This window comes from Nannobrachium achirus, assembly GCF_963921795.1.
Source record: "Nannobrachium achirus genome assembly, chromosome: 10".
In the NCBI taxonomy this organism is placed as follows: Eukaryota; Metazoa; Chordata; class Actinopteri; order Myctophiformes; family Myctophidae; genus Nannobrachium; species Nannobrachium achirus.
This window is the reverse complement of record NC_137819.1, coordinates 60565682-60580406: the sequence shown is the minus strand read 5'-3', so window position 1 is coordinate 60580406 and position 14725 is coordinate 60565682. Positions and strand designations below refer to the sequence as shown.

Genomic DNA, 14725 nt, shown 5'->3' with positions numbered 1-14725 from the left:
CGGACTGACGGACAGCTGGTGGAGGTTTTGACAGTAACTGCGACCTGACGGTCGCAAAAATACACAATAATGCGTACATGGGTTAAGTCAGCGTTTCTCAAAGTGGATTCCAGGGACTCTGTGGTTTCCTTTAGGGGGGGTCTAAATTGACCCATGCAAGGTTGTAACTCTGACAGTGTACAAACGGAACCAAATGGACCCTTCAGGGTTCATTTGGTTCCATTTGTACACCGTCAGAGTTAAGGGGAGACCTTGAAATGTGAAAGTTTGAGAAACACTGCATTACACAACCACGGTATGGCGGTTACTGCACCCATAGCCCTACCCATATTTTAATCATGTGTTTTTGCCCCATCACCAGCAGCATCCAGGGTTGGAGGACATCAGCCCCGGTGAGGAGGCCACAGACACTGAGGACAACGAGGAGGAAGATCTGGGCGTGCAGGACGACCAGCGGAGCATCATTCTGCATCTGCTCTCCCAGCTCAAACTGGGCATGGACCTCACACGGGTGAGGCTGGCAGCTATAAGGGTGGGGGTGGCTCAGTTGGCACCGTTGCCACCCAGCAAGAAGGCCCTGGGTTTGAATCCCATTGGGTTCTGACTGTGGCCTTACTGTGTGGAGGCTGCATGTTCTCCCTGTGTTCACATGGGGTTTTCTCCTACTTAGATACATGCTCCTTCCACCGTCCTAGCTGTCTATTTAGCACAGTTCTTCTGTGTGCACTGCTAAGTATCAACTATCGATTCTTAGTTATTATGCTATCGCTTTACTTTTGAATAACCAAATAATTGAGAAGCACTTTTTAAAGATTTTTTTAATACATCAACATTCTAATCGATCTTTTATAATCGATTATTTTGATGAACCTCTTAAGGCCTTTTTTTAATACTTTGTGCCATCGTGTCATGAAATGGTGTGGTGCAAAAATAGCTAAACTATCCGAACGATACAAGCTCACAACTCATTGGATTGCGCTACGTTGTGAGCTTGAAGATCTGTTGTCTGTATTTTTGCTACTGTATTTAAAAAAAAAACACACACACACAGCTTTGTTAATTTGTCTCACAAATGTACTATAGTCTGGGATCACTTCACTTTCCGGGTTTGTAACCGGTCTGGAGCGGAAACCACAAAACGTCATGTTGTAGTACTAAAAGGACTACAATTTGCCGGAAAGATCAAACCGGATTCAGTTTTAACCCAAAATATTCCCCTGCGCTCAAGGACACACTTTTAGGACCTACCTAATGAACTCCTTGATGCGGAGTAGTTTTGCTTTTGAAAAATTTGTTTGGTATATGCATCTTTTAGTCCAACTTTTAGCGACTGGCAAGACTACACGAGGCTACTCGAGCATTTTAATAGGGATTGTGGAAACAAACGGAGGGAACCAAATCAAAGCGACGCCGCTTCTTCTAGTGGTTTCCGTGCTCTAGGCGGAAACTAAACGGCCTGTTGTGAACGAACACCAGGCTTTCTTTCTGAAAGCCTGGTAGGCGAGGTTAAATGTACTAATTTCTGTGCTTTGCGTCAAAATCTAAAAGGTGGTGCTGCCAACCTTCATCCTGGAGAAGCGCTCCCTGCTGGAGATGTACGCCAACTTCATGGCCCACCCGGACATGTTCCTGTCCATCACCGCCGGCGCCACGGCCGAGGAGCGCATCGTGCGCTTCGTGGAGTACTACCTGACGGCGTTCCACGAGGGCCGCAAGGGCGCCGTGGCCAAGAAACCCTACAACCCGGCGCTCGGGGAGACGTTCCACTGTTCCTGGCAGGTGTCCCGGGACAAGGTGAAGCCCTCCTCGGCCAGCAGGTCCAACCAGGGGTCTGCCAGGGACCCAGCGGACAACAGGGGCCCCGCCAACAACTCCCCGCAGGGCGAGAGAGACGATTCCTCCTCAGGGGGAGGAGGATGCTACAGGGTGTGCTTTGTGGGCGAGCAGGTGTCTCACCACCCGCCCGTCTCCGGGTTCTACTGCGAGTGCAAGGAGAGGAGGATGTGCGTCAACGCTCACGTCTGGACCAAGAGCAAGTTCATGGGGATGTCTATAGGAGTGTCCATGGTGGGGGAAGGTAAGCCCAGACGCAGCGCCGTATGGCAAACTAATCATGTTAATGTACTGTATGACACAGGGGTCTTCAATGTTTTCAGGCCAAGGACCCCTGAGATGAGAGAGAGATGAAGCAGGGAGGGACCCCCCACAATCTGTTCATAGATATATTTTCATTGTTTGACAGCACGATCAACAGTTTATTTTGGATTTAAAATGTAACCACTTGAACAGTCAATACTTAATGAACTTGACATTTCATGGTACTTAGTCTGCTCTTTTCCCCCTCCAAAACCCTTTGCCGAAAATAGCTGATCTACAAGCTTGTAGATCAGCTATTTTTGGATAAAGTTCTCAGAATATGGACGCTAGGGTTCAAGTAGTTAATAAAGGGGTAAAAAAACTAGTTCCTATCACACAAAGATTTCGAGGACCCCCTGTAGTAACTCTGAGGACCCCCTAGGGGTCCCGGACCTCCTGTTGAAGACCTTTGGTATAACAGCATCCAGTAAGGTGTCCAAAGATAACCAAGCCCTAGTTATGGGGCAGAGGTTTATCTGAGTTCCAGCTGCAATCCATAACTTTCTTTGTTTTTCTTTGTTTTAACATCATTAATGGAACTTGTAGGCTGGATTATGTTCAAGTAAAACTTTGTGACCCTCTGCACAATTCACACACTGTCGGTTATTTTGTAGCCTTATATATTAGACATTGTGATATTGGTTGAATTTGGTTGTTACACTAGGGAGCATAGATTTATTTTTTGGAAATGACTAGCAATGTCCTTCACCCCTCAAACATTCGTTTGATGTGGCTGTAGTTGAGCGAGTCTCTGTGTCCCATGTCATGGGGTGTGTGTGTGTGTGTGTGTGTGTGCGTGTGTGTGTGCGTGTGCGTGTGCGTGTGCGTGTGTGCGTGCGTGCGTGCGTGCGTGCGTGCGTGCGTGCGTGCGCGTGTGTGTGTGCGGCTGGGCGCAAGTCCATGTTTACGATCCTGTTTAATTTGAATGGACCGGGTTACTCTCAGTATGACAGGCAACGCTACATACTGTATCATCAGTACAGTTTAACGGGATTAAGACATAAAACAAGTCCCAGCACGTTGCTTTTCCGCTTATTGTGCATAGTACAGTATGCATGTGGAACAGTTTTCAATGGTGCTGTATAAATAAAGTTGTATATATAATATAATAGTAATAATATCTCTGCTGTCTGGCCGAAATCTCCTAACACCAAAATGTTCATTTTCGGGAAAATGAGCAAAAGTGGAGTTAGAAGGTTTTGACCGAAGGGCTTTTTATTTTTTACTACTTTTGATTGGTTCAATATTATTTTAACCAACACACAGATGTAAAGGGTGGCTCAGTGGTTAGTGCTTCGCCTCACAGCTAGAAGGTCCTGGGTTCGATTCCCGCCGGGGGACGCTGTGGGTGCTGGGGGCGTATTTCTCCCTCCACGTCATCAGCGCCCACGCCCTAGGTGGGGTTGGCGATAGGGCCTTTCTGTGTCGAGTTTGCATGTTCTCCCCGTGTCTCCTAGGGTTGATACCCTCACAAAAAACATTCAGTAATCCTGGTCTCAATAATGCCTCCCCCTGGCCAGCTGGGGCGCCTGATGGAGGGGAAAGGAACGTGTTCCTTCCACGTGCTACGTCCATCCCAGGGAAATCCCCCCTGTCAGGTGAAAAGAAACAACTTGGGCTACCCATGCATTAAAGGAAGCATGAGGTTTTTCCGTTGTCTCCCCAGGTGCGGCAGAGGGAGAGCAGAGCCCAGGATTACATAGGCAATTGGCACTGGGTGAAAATGGGTTACAAAATTGTGGGATAAAAAAAAAAGGAAAAAAAAGGGGTTAAGAGGTTTTGGCCAGACAGTGACGATTATGCTATTATTATAGTGACTGGCACATGTATTCCACCAGTATACCCTTTTCGGGCAATGAACACAATCTTCGGGCGAGTAGAAAATTACCTGCACTTGCCTGAGGGTAAGTGCTTTTTAGACAACCTCGTCATCCCACTTGATCTATAAATGTAGCCTTCATTTTGAGGCCTGAAGGCAGTCACTATCAGCATTTTGTACTGTACTGTACATGCTGCAAGCTGTCAGCTGCATTTTGTAAAAGGAGCTCAAAGAATCCTCTGAACAAACGGTTTCTGTTTTTTGGAGCGGTGAAAGCGCTCCCAATGAACAGGTATGTCTGTGGGTATGTGGCTGGGTGGCTGGCTGGGTGGCTGGCTGGGTGGCCGTGTCCGTAGTCTGGCAATACCTTGAGTGGCCACACACAAAACACTAGTTAAAGGAGGGGCGCTGTTTTGTGCAGGCCAGGCACACTCACCACTCACTCACAGGCACAGTTTACACTCACTCACCCACTCACATAGGGTACAGCTGCTCAAATTCACCGCTCCACTTCGAACCGAGGTTTGATTTTTACTCCTCTGGCTAAAGTTGGAGTTGCAGTCCAGTGGCGTCAGTTCAGAAAAAGCTAAGGTATGGCAACATGACTGGTGTCTTGCGTGCAAGACACCAGTCATGTTGCCATACCTTAGCAACAGGCATAATACATTCATTTATACAGTAAATTATTCCCCCCGTTTCTGGGCTAGATATGGCAGCCTGGAACGGTTGTTCAAGCTGCAGCTAAACTTCTCATGTTAGTAAATGTGCCACGATTAACAATAATTAATTGCACCTGTGCAGTTGACCTGCGGAACCTGGGAATATACCATGTTGTCAAAGTGTGGAGAATATAATTATAATACCTTGTTAAAGTGACCATTTTGTTAAATTTTGCATTTGTAGTTATTTTACTGTAATTTTAACAGCATAATAACCAGAACAGATAGACAAAGAGACATTCATGGATTTATATTTAAAAGTAACTTTTATTTTCCCCCCCTGGACCCAGGGTATGGCAGCTGCATACCCCTGCCATACCCAATTGACGCCCCTGTTGCAATGACTCTGAGTAGAGCTGACTGGCACAGTGTGCAATGGCTGGGAGGAGACGTCTCTCTGGTGGCAATCGATAAGCCAGCCTTCACAACCATCAGCACCTGGGGCCAGGGACATGCTGGGCCCCTGATTCAACCCGGGAAAAAGAGTTGTAGAGGCCTCATTGCGCGCTATAGACTAAATGCACAGGTGACTGTATCATGTAATCAATTCCTACCAATCCCCAAACCTGTTGTTTTGGGGAGCGCTGGTTTCATTGGCTAATTTTGGTACCGACCTTGCGCACGCATCTATTTCTTATCAGTGTAACGTGGACCAGAAACACGTCTATAGAGAGAGATCTCTCTCTATAGCGCTGCTGCTACTCAAAGATTTGCCATTTCAGATCATGACAAGTGACAAGCCAGTGGGCCAATTACTGTACATGAGTTATATTTTGTCGTTGTCGGGTGGAAACCTTGTATGTCCAAAACCGTTTATTTTGTATTTATTTGTATGTATAAAAATTATTTAAACTAGTGAAAACAGCCGATCTGCTGTTTTCACTACTTTTGTGCAACAGTCGATGAAGCAGGGCTTTGTTTTGCGAAAAAAAATATCAATTTGAAACTTGGAGATACAAGGTTTCTGCCCGACAGTTACGATTTACTTTGTTGGCCGCCCAGCCCCCAAAATGGAACGAAGGCCGACATTTTTAATTTTTTCCTAATGGGAGTTGGGGAGTTGTCCCGCTTTTCCCAATGGCCATCACGTCCCTGCTTGGGGCGGCCGTAGCTGAGCTGGTTAGAGAGGCCGTATGGGAATAGGAAGGTCACTGGTTCAACGCTCTTTGTGGTGGCGTGTCCCTGAGCAAGACACTTGACCCTTAACTTCTCCCTGCGTGCTGTATTACCCATTCAGAACGGGTACACATTATTGTGTATCATTATTTTATGCTTTAACTATTGAAAAATAGCAGATATACAAGCTCACAGCGCGGCACCGAGTGCCGCGCTGCGAGCTTGTAGATCTGCTATTTTTGAAAAAATCGTGAAAATTTGAGTTTTGACCCGATTCTATAAGTGTCTTTTGAATCCTTCTAAGGTGTTTTGAAAAACCTACGTTTCTATGTCAGCAATCTGGCTTAGCCATCGTCAAAGAAAAGGTCCTTTTCACTTAACTGGAGCTCAGTTAGTCTGTTCTTGAGAGACTACTATGTCAGTGGTTCTCAAACCTTTTCATGTGAAGGACCCCCAAAATGATATTTATTTGACCAGGGACCCCATCTCAAAATATTTAGTTCCAGGGACCACCCAGAAGCAAAATTTGTGTTGAAATACATATATTCAAAGATTTGCACACATTTTCACGACTTTTTCAAAAATAGCAGATTTACAAGCTCGCAGCGCGGCACTCGGTGCCGCGCTGTGAGCTTGTATATCTGCTATTTTTCACTGGTTAAACTAAGCATTCAATAATTCTAGGCCTAAATGGGTTAATGGTGTCCTCCGCTCCCATAGTTAGGACAGGTTAAAGGACAACTTTAGTTTTTTACAACAAGGGTTCATATTTTAGATTGTAATTAAAGAATATAAAAGATGAGTGTTAAAATTATTTCATTTAATTATTTCTATTGTTTTATATATTCTTATTTCAGTGGTTGGGGGCATGCATACAAATGGCTAAATATGTCATTTTACACAGAATAAGCCCATTCCCAAGATACAACGCAACGTTTCATGGTTGGATGTGACTTATGGGGGCTAGAAGTGTTACTGTAAATAGCAATAAAGAAACTGCTGGCTTATTGTGTCTAAAAAGACATATTTAGCCACTTGTACGCATGCCCCCATGCGTACGCATGCCCTACATTTTAGCACGATAAACGTGATAAAACAATAGAACAAAGCAAATGAAAACATTTTAACACTCGCTTTTTCTTTTCTCTAATTACAATCTAAAATATTAACCCTTGTTGTAAAAAAACAAAGTTGTCCTCCAGGCATGTGCATAGAGGGATGGGACGATAAGCGATAATATCGTTGATCGTGATAAAAAAACGCTTGTATCGTGGAGATTTCATTTATCGTGATATTGTCCCCCATCATGCACTGGGATCAATTCACCTTTTATTTGCCACGCTGCATATCCGGTACCACTTAAACACTCAATAATTGGTAAAAGGTACATATAATATACATACTTTATAGTCTTTTTTTCCACTCTCTATCAAATGTCTTTGCCAAAAAATAGCCGATCTACAAGCGTTGTGAGCTTGTAGATCTGCAATTTTTTGGCAAATGTTCCATCCCAGGATAATGGATTAAATTATTGCGATAATATTGTAAATCATGATTTCTTTCATCACAATAATCATGATATGACATTTTCATATCGTCCCATCCCTAACTGTTGAGACAAGCTCGCTGTATGTGCAGTATAGCAGACATGTGATGTCCAACCTCATGACTTTTACCTAGATTCAGCTTTACCCACTTAGGAATGATTAGTAATCTCCAGCACACACAGAGGCTCATTCAACGAGATATGCCTGATTCACATGAAAGCTGAGGTCCGTACGGGACCACTTAGCATTATATGAAAACGAATGACTGCTGCTCTTATTATCCATCTACAGGGGTGTCGCACTAAAATTCTGGGCCCTGGGTACAAGGATTCACTGCGGGCCCCCCGTGAATGTTCTTAGGGGAGGGGGTTTAACCCATTTAGACTGGGAACGCATTATTACGCGTTATTTTGTGCTTTATCTATTGAAAAATAGCAGATATACAAGCTCACAGCGCGGCACCGAGTGCTGCGCAGTGAGCTTGTATATCTGCTATTTTTTATTGTTTCTATGTCAGTGGTGCTCAAAGTCTCAAACCTTTTCATGTGAAGGACCCCCAAAATGATACGTATTTGGCCATGGACACCCATCTCAAAATATTTAGTTCCAGGGACCCCCCTGAAGCAAAATTTGAGTAACAAATGTTTGCTTAAAAAATACATATATTCTTTTGCACAAACTTTCACGGCTTTTAAAAAATAGCAGATCTACAAGCTCGCAGCCCGGCACTTGGTGCCGCGCTGTGAGCTTGTATATCTGCTATTTTTCAATAGCTAAAGTACAAAATAATTAAGGCCCCTCCACCTTGGGCCCTAGTAACTCTGTCCCACTTTCCCCCCCTTGTGACGCCCCTGTCCATCTACAGTATTCCGTCTATTGCTTCAGTCTATTATGTAGTCTACTCTACAGTAGTGCTCGATCAGTCCCCTGTGGGTGTTTTGCTGTGAAACATTGTTGTGCACGTGGTTCGATGTACAATATTATGAATGAACATACAGTTATGTAAACTATTCAAGGATAATAATGAACACTCTTGTGCTCATGTGCAAGTGGTGGACAGTAACACGGTACATTTACTTGTGCTATAAGTAAATGTTTTGAGTGTACTTGAGTATTTGTATTTTTGGATACTTTCCCCCCAATACATTGATTTCAAAGGCAAATATTAGACTCCACTACATCTAACATCTCTACAGTAGGAAAAAAACATTAGCCGCATTTAAAAATAAATGAACAGTGAAAATAGACAATCTACAAGCTCACAGCGTGTCGAATCCCAATGCATTGTGAGCTTGTATAATTTCATTATTATTGATGAAAGTTTTGTAAAATGTCTAAATGACAATACAGCAATGCATTGATATTAAAACAGAAAATGTACGTTTTGTGATTTGTACTTTGGAATACTGGAGTATTTTTTTTTAAAGCAAGTACTCTAGTAGGCTATTTTAAAGTATACATTTGACAGAGCAACTTTCACTTGTACTGTAGTCGAGTAATATTTGACCAGGATATTTAAACTTTGACTCAAGTACTGTACTGGTCATATGTCTGCCAACTCTGAAAGAATGGCAAGTAATGAAGCATTATGAATTCACCCTAATGGCCTGCCTCAGAGCAATGCTATATGAAATAAAGGAGACTCCAGTGGCCTCCTATACTTTCTATTCTGATTCTATTTATGCTTTGTGTGCTTTTACTGTACATCACAAGAAAGCACTCTGGTTCCAAATGGGTGATGCATACCTTCATATTTCATTGCTATAAATGTATATGTTACAGTGTTTTTGAGGAACCAGTGAGATTGGGACCGAATCGCTCGTTTTGTAGTTCACCTCCCCAGAAGAAGGCACTGCTTGCTCCACCTCGCGCCCAAAAACAAGCTCCCCTGGTCTCGATCTCACTGAATCTCAAAAACACTGTGACATACTGTATACATAGGGTGACAACCACATTATGCTGAGTCGCAGGTTAATCGCAGCATTCATCAAGAGAGAACTGTTGCATGCAACAGTTCTCTCTTGCATGCAACATAGACCCACCGGTTACCGATGTTTCTACCAATATTTTATCAAAAGGGCAACATTTTCTGATCAATTTAAAATCTTTTTCTTAGCTATAATCCACCAGTAAGACTCCCTAATCGGGAGATAAGCGACCGTGAGGTCACATGCACAAACTTTAGAAGGCAATCGTAGCCAATCAGGAAGGAATATGGGAAATGGGACAGATCCATGTTGATGACATTACTTTAAAGATACTGTGGGATATCTGTAGGAGCAGTGTCCAAAAAATGTGGCTATAATCCATAACCTTTGGGTTATTTTAATCAATCTATTCTGGTTGACATTGGCATTAGCAGTGATTAGCTCGCTCCTTTTGGAACCTCTCACTCCGCTGCTTTGCAGCTCCGAGATGAGGTTCCTCCTCGTCGTACGCCAGAATCGACCTGCTGGGTGGACGATCCGCTGTTAGCGATCACTTCTTACCTTTTTTGGTGAACATTCTATCCAAAAAGTGAAGGTTTTCTGCTGATCTATAATCGTTTTACTTATTTAACTCATTGCATGCCAGGCCCGATAGTCCCGAGATTTTCAAAAAAAAAATAGTAGGCATGATAGCAATCGCGAAATTGCATGTTTAACCCCCATAGCAACCCCATCTTTCAAACATGGCAGCCATCTTTGTTTACATTTTAGGAAAACATAATGTCTGCTATCTCATGAATGCCTGAACGGATTTCCATTCGGATTTTTTTGTTTGAAAGCTGTGAGCAATGTGGACACACGTGGTGCATTATCTAGGCATGGGTGTGCATGATCCGTGCACTATGAATTACATGGAAGTCTATGGAGACGGGCAGGGGAGAGTACGAAGGTATTGTTAAATGGCGGGGAATGTGTTAACGTGGAAGAAAATCGAAGCAACGGGTTGAAATAAAGAGATTATATCACTCATTTTGTCAGCCGGTTCTGTGTTTTTCCCATTGACTAACTTCCGGGCTCCAGTGCTACAGTCTATGGGAAAAACGCAGAACCGGCTGAGAAAATGAGCGATATAAACTCTTTATTTCAACCCGTTGATTTGATTTTCTTCCACGTTAAAGAAGTAAAACGATTATATATCATCAGAAAACCTTCACCTTTTGGATAGAAGAAGTGATCGCTAACAGCGGATCGTCCACCCAGCAGGTCGATTCTGTCATACGATGGGGAGGAACCTCATCTCGGAGCTGCAGAGCAGCGGAGTGAGAGGTTCCGAAAGGAGCTAGTGATTATATATCTATCAGTCTTAGCTTAGCATTCGGGCATTTGCGCAGGACACTGGGTCTCATTTCATATCCCAGATAGGACATGCATCTTATGGATTGCTGTTCTATCAATTTAAATCCTGTTCGTTGTTGACCAGAGTCCCAGAGGGGTCTGTACTAGGCTCCCTCCACACCAAATCTCGCCTGCGACAATAGCCAATCTACAAGCTCACAACGGGTCACATTGTGATGCGCTGTGAGCTCGTAAATTGCCTGCATTTGATAATAATAATAATAATAGGTCTACTCCTCCCGCGAGGGAAATTCAGATATCGCAACCCAACCCAGCTGCTTTTTTTTATCAGCTTTAACCCAGCTGAACTCAACCCAGTGATGCCCACAAGGAGCGCAAGGGGGAAGGGGAGCAGTGGTAGCTGGAGCGGGGAATCGTACCTGCGACCTCTGGGGCCTCCGGAGTCCTAGGTGTGGACACTAACCACTCAGCCACCACTGCATTTGCCAAATGTCCGCCCGCAGGATAGGGGATGCTAGGGCTCATATGGTTAAATTAGAAACTTAAAGTATTACATTATGTAAATTGTCAATAAGAGTGGCTTTCTTTTGCTTTTTTCAATACGCTTCTTGAACTCGTCTCTGTTTGCACGCCTGCTGTGTTTTACAAGCCAATACTGATCCTTTGTAAGCGCCGTTAGTCCCATAACCAGCTTAGAAGCAGGCTGCCAGACCCAATCAACTGATTGAATTACTGTGTGACTGCAACAGGCGTTGCATTCATAGACACTCAGACAAACGGCAGCAGTGTGCAGTGTGCAGACTCACATATACAAACCGTGGTGGAAGTGGGTCAGTGGTAGAGATGGGACGTTCGCGAACGAATCAAGTCTTTTGAGCAGCTCTTTGAAATGAACGATGGGAACGGTTTCGCGGTAGGGAGCCGTTCCTTTTGTAAATGAACAGTTGTGGAAAAAAGTACAAACTGTGGCTAAATATGTATTTTTAGGTACAATAAGTCCATTCCCAAAATGCACCGCAATCTTTCATGGGCAGATGTGACTTATGTGGCTGGCGTGAATAGTAACAAAGAAATTGTCAGCTTATTGTGTCTAAAAAGACATATTTTGTCACTTGTTATTTAGTACACATGCCCCCAACCACTGAAATCAAAATACTAAAATGGCTAAAACGATAGAAAGAAGTAATAGAAACATTTTAACACTCATCTTTTCTTTTCTCTAATTACAATCTAAAATATGAACCCTTGTTGTAAAAAACTAAAGTTTTCCTTTAAATTGTCAGTTCACTGTCATCTGGGGACCCCCCTGGGACCCCACATCTCTTTTAATCTGACCATAGCATGCTTCCACCTGTACAAACCCCATTAAACACTTACAAATCCCAATAAGAAACATTCAACTACACATTTTCTTTTCTTAACTCATACAGTGCCGCCGGCCACAAGGGGCGCTAGAGTGCCAGAAATTTCTCCATAGACCTTCGCTCTAGCTTTCATCGACACTGTCCCAAGTGCCTTGGGATTTCACTCCAGCCAATGCTATGTGTGACGATAGTAGGAAGCTAGCTGACACGTAGCCAAAATGCTAACCCATTTAGAAGCCCGATCTAAAGCTATTTCAGTCGCAAAAAACGTTTTCTTTGGGTCTGGGAACACAATCCGGAGAAAATCCTGTCTAAAGATGTGATTTATCATTGGAGTGGGCGGCGCGATGCGGCCGTTAGCGCGACTACGGCCCGTGGATGGCCGAGTCTAAGTCCCGGCCATGGATGGAAATTTAGACCGGGGCTTCGTTGAGTCCTCCGATTAAATAATTCATTTTATTAAATATCCCGAACTAGTTCTGGATAGGCACCCTGGCATACGTCGCGCCGCCGACAGTATTGAGGTTTTTTTGGGGGGCTCTAAACTTTATTTTAAACCATTTTCAATGGAATAAATCGTCGGACCATCTAGCGTCTCTCGTTGGCTAGCACTGGATGAGCAAGGACCACCCACGTTGCTCCAAGCAGCTCGGGGTAAGTAAAATAGCAAATAAAATATTGTATTGGATTGAAATAAAGCCGAACTTGTTCGGGATAGGCACTGTAAGGGTTAAAACATAAGAGCTGATGCCCAATAGATCATGTAACCAAAAGGCCAAAAGGCTAGACCAGTGGTTCTCAAAGTGGATTCCAGGGACTCTGTGGGTTCCCCATACAAGTCTCTAACTCTGTCTCTAACTCTGACAGTCAAAACATACATTTTAAGTCTTACATTTCCCATAGTGCCTATCTTTTGGTATGTTGTATAGCTCGTCGAGACGAACGTGTGGATGTGTGACACATTGCTGTGCGACCCCTGGAACCCGACAAATGCTAATGCTAACAAATGCTAATGCTAACACCAACCGCTACAAAAGGTTGCACACACTTACCGAGCTGCAGGCACACTTAAAATGTCTTAGAAATGTTCTCCTTAATTCTAAATCTAATCCTAGATTTTTCAAAGTGCGATAACTCGGAAACCAATAGGTTTTAAGCGCCCGTCTTGTAGTATGTTGTATAGCTTTTCGAGACGAACGCGTGGATATGAAATGCTTTTTTTTCAGATTGTCTTCAAAACCCCCAAAATTACATAAGACTATTATATAGTAAGGCGTCAAAACATACATTTTAAGTCTTACATTTACGATAGTGCCTATCTTTTGGTATGTTGTATAGCTCATCGAGACAAACGTGTGGATGTGTGACACATTGCTGTGCGACCCCTGGAACCCTACTTTTTTTTGACAAATGCTAATGCTAACAAATGCTAATGCTAACACAACCGCTACACAAGGTTACACACACTTAACGAGCTGCAGGCACACTTAAAATGTCGTAGAAATGTTCTCCTTAATTCAAAATCTAATCCTAGATTTTTCAAAGTGCGATAACTCGGAAACCAATAGGTTTTAAGCACCCGTCTTTTAGTATGTTGTATAGCTCTTCGAGACGAACGCGTGGATATGAAATTAATTCATTTTTTCCCGATTGTCTTCAAAAAACCCAAAATTACATAAGACTATAGTAAGGCGTCAAAAGATAGATTTTAAGTCTTAAATTTCCGATAGTGCCTATCTTTTGATATGTTGTATAGCTCGTCGAGACGAACGTGTGGATGTGTGACACATTGCTGTGCAACCCCTGGAACCCTACTTTTTTCAACAAATGCAATCCTAGATTTTTCAAATTGCGATAACTCCGAACCCAATAGGTTTTAAGCGCTTGTCTCTATAGTATGTTGTATAGCTCTTTGAGACGAACGCGTGGATATGAAATTAATTCATTTTTTTCAGATTGTTTTCAAAACCCCCAAAATTACATAAGACTATTAGTAAGGCGTCAAAACATAGATTTTAAGTCTTAAATTTCCGATAGTGCCTATCTTTTGGTATGTTGTATTGCTCGTCTAGACGAACGTGTGGATGTGTGACACATTGCTGTGTGACCCCTGGAACCCTACTGTTTTTCGACAAATGCAATCCTAGATTTTTCAAAGTGCGATAACTTGGAAACCAATAGGTTTTAAGCGCCTGTCTCTTAGTATGTTGTATAGCTCTTTGATACGAAAGCGTGGATATGAAATTAATTAATTTTTTTCAGATTGTTTTCAAAACCCCCAAAATTACATAAGACTATTAGTAAGGCATCAAAACATAGATTTTCTTATGTAATTTTGGGGGTTTAGAAGACGATCTGTAAAAAGTGAATCAATTTCATATCCACGTTTTCGTATCGAAGAGCTATAAAACATACTTAGAGATAGGTGCTTAAAACCTATTGGTTTCCGAGTTATTGCACTTTAGATTTAGAATTAAGGAGAACATTTCTAAGACATTTTAAGTGTGCCTGCAGCTCGCTAAGTGTGTGCAACCTTGTGTAGCGGTTGGTGTTAGCATTAGCATTTGTTAGCATTAGCATTTTTAGTATTAGCATTTGTTAGTATTAGCATTTGTTAGTATTAGCATTTGTTAGCAATAGCATTTGTCGAAAAAAAAGTAGGGTTCCAGGGGTCGCACAGCAATATGTCACACATCCACACATTTGTCTCGACGAGCTATACAACATACCACAAGATAAG

At 43.0% G+C, this 14725-nt stretch overlaps 1 protein-coding gene across 1 annotated transcript in view; it reads left to right on the top strand.

Annotated features, from left to right (window-relative positions):
- Nucleotides 1-14725, top strand: part of osbpl10a (oxysterol binding protein-like 10a) — a gene marked incomplete at its 5' end in the record, with an annotated part of 278334 nt that overhangs the window by 213101 nt on the left and 50508 nt on the right. The window contains 2 exons of the mRNA XM_080735634.1: nucleotides 362-511; nucleotides 1549-2077. Coding sequence (XP_080591760.1) covers nucleotides 362-511; nucleotides 1549-2077 — 679 coding nt within the window. The remainder of the gene's footprint in view (nucleotides 1-361; nucleotides 512-1548; nucleotides 2078-14725) is intronic.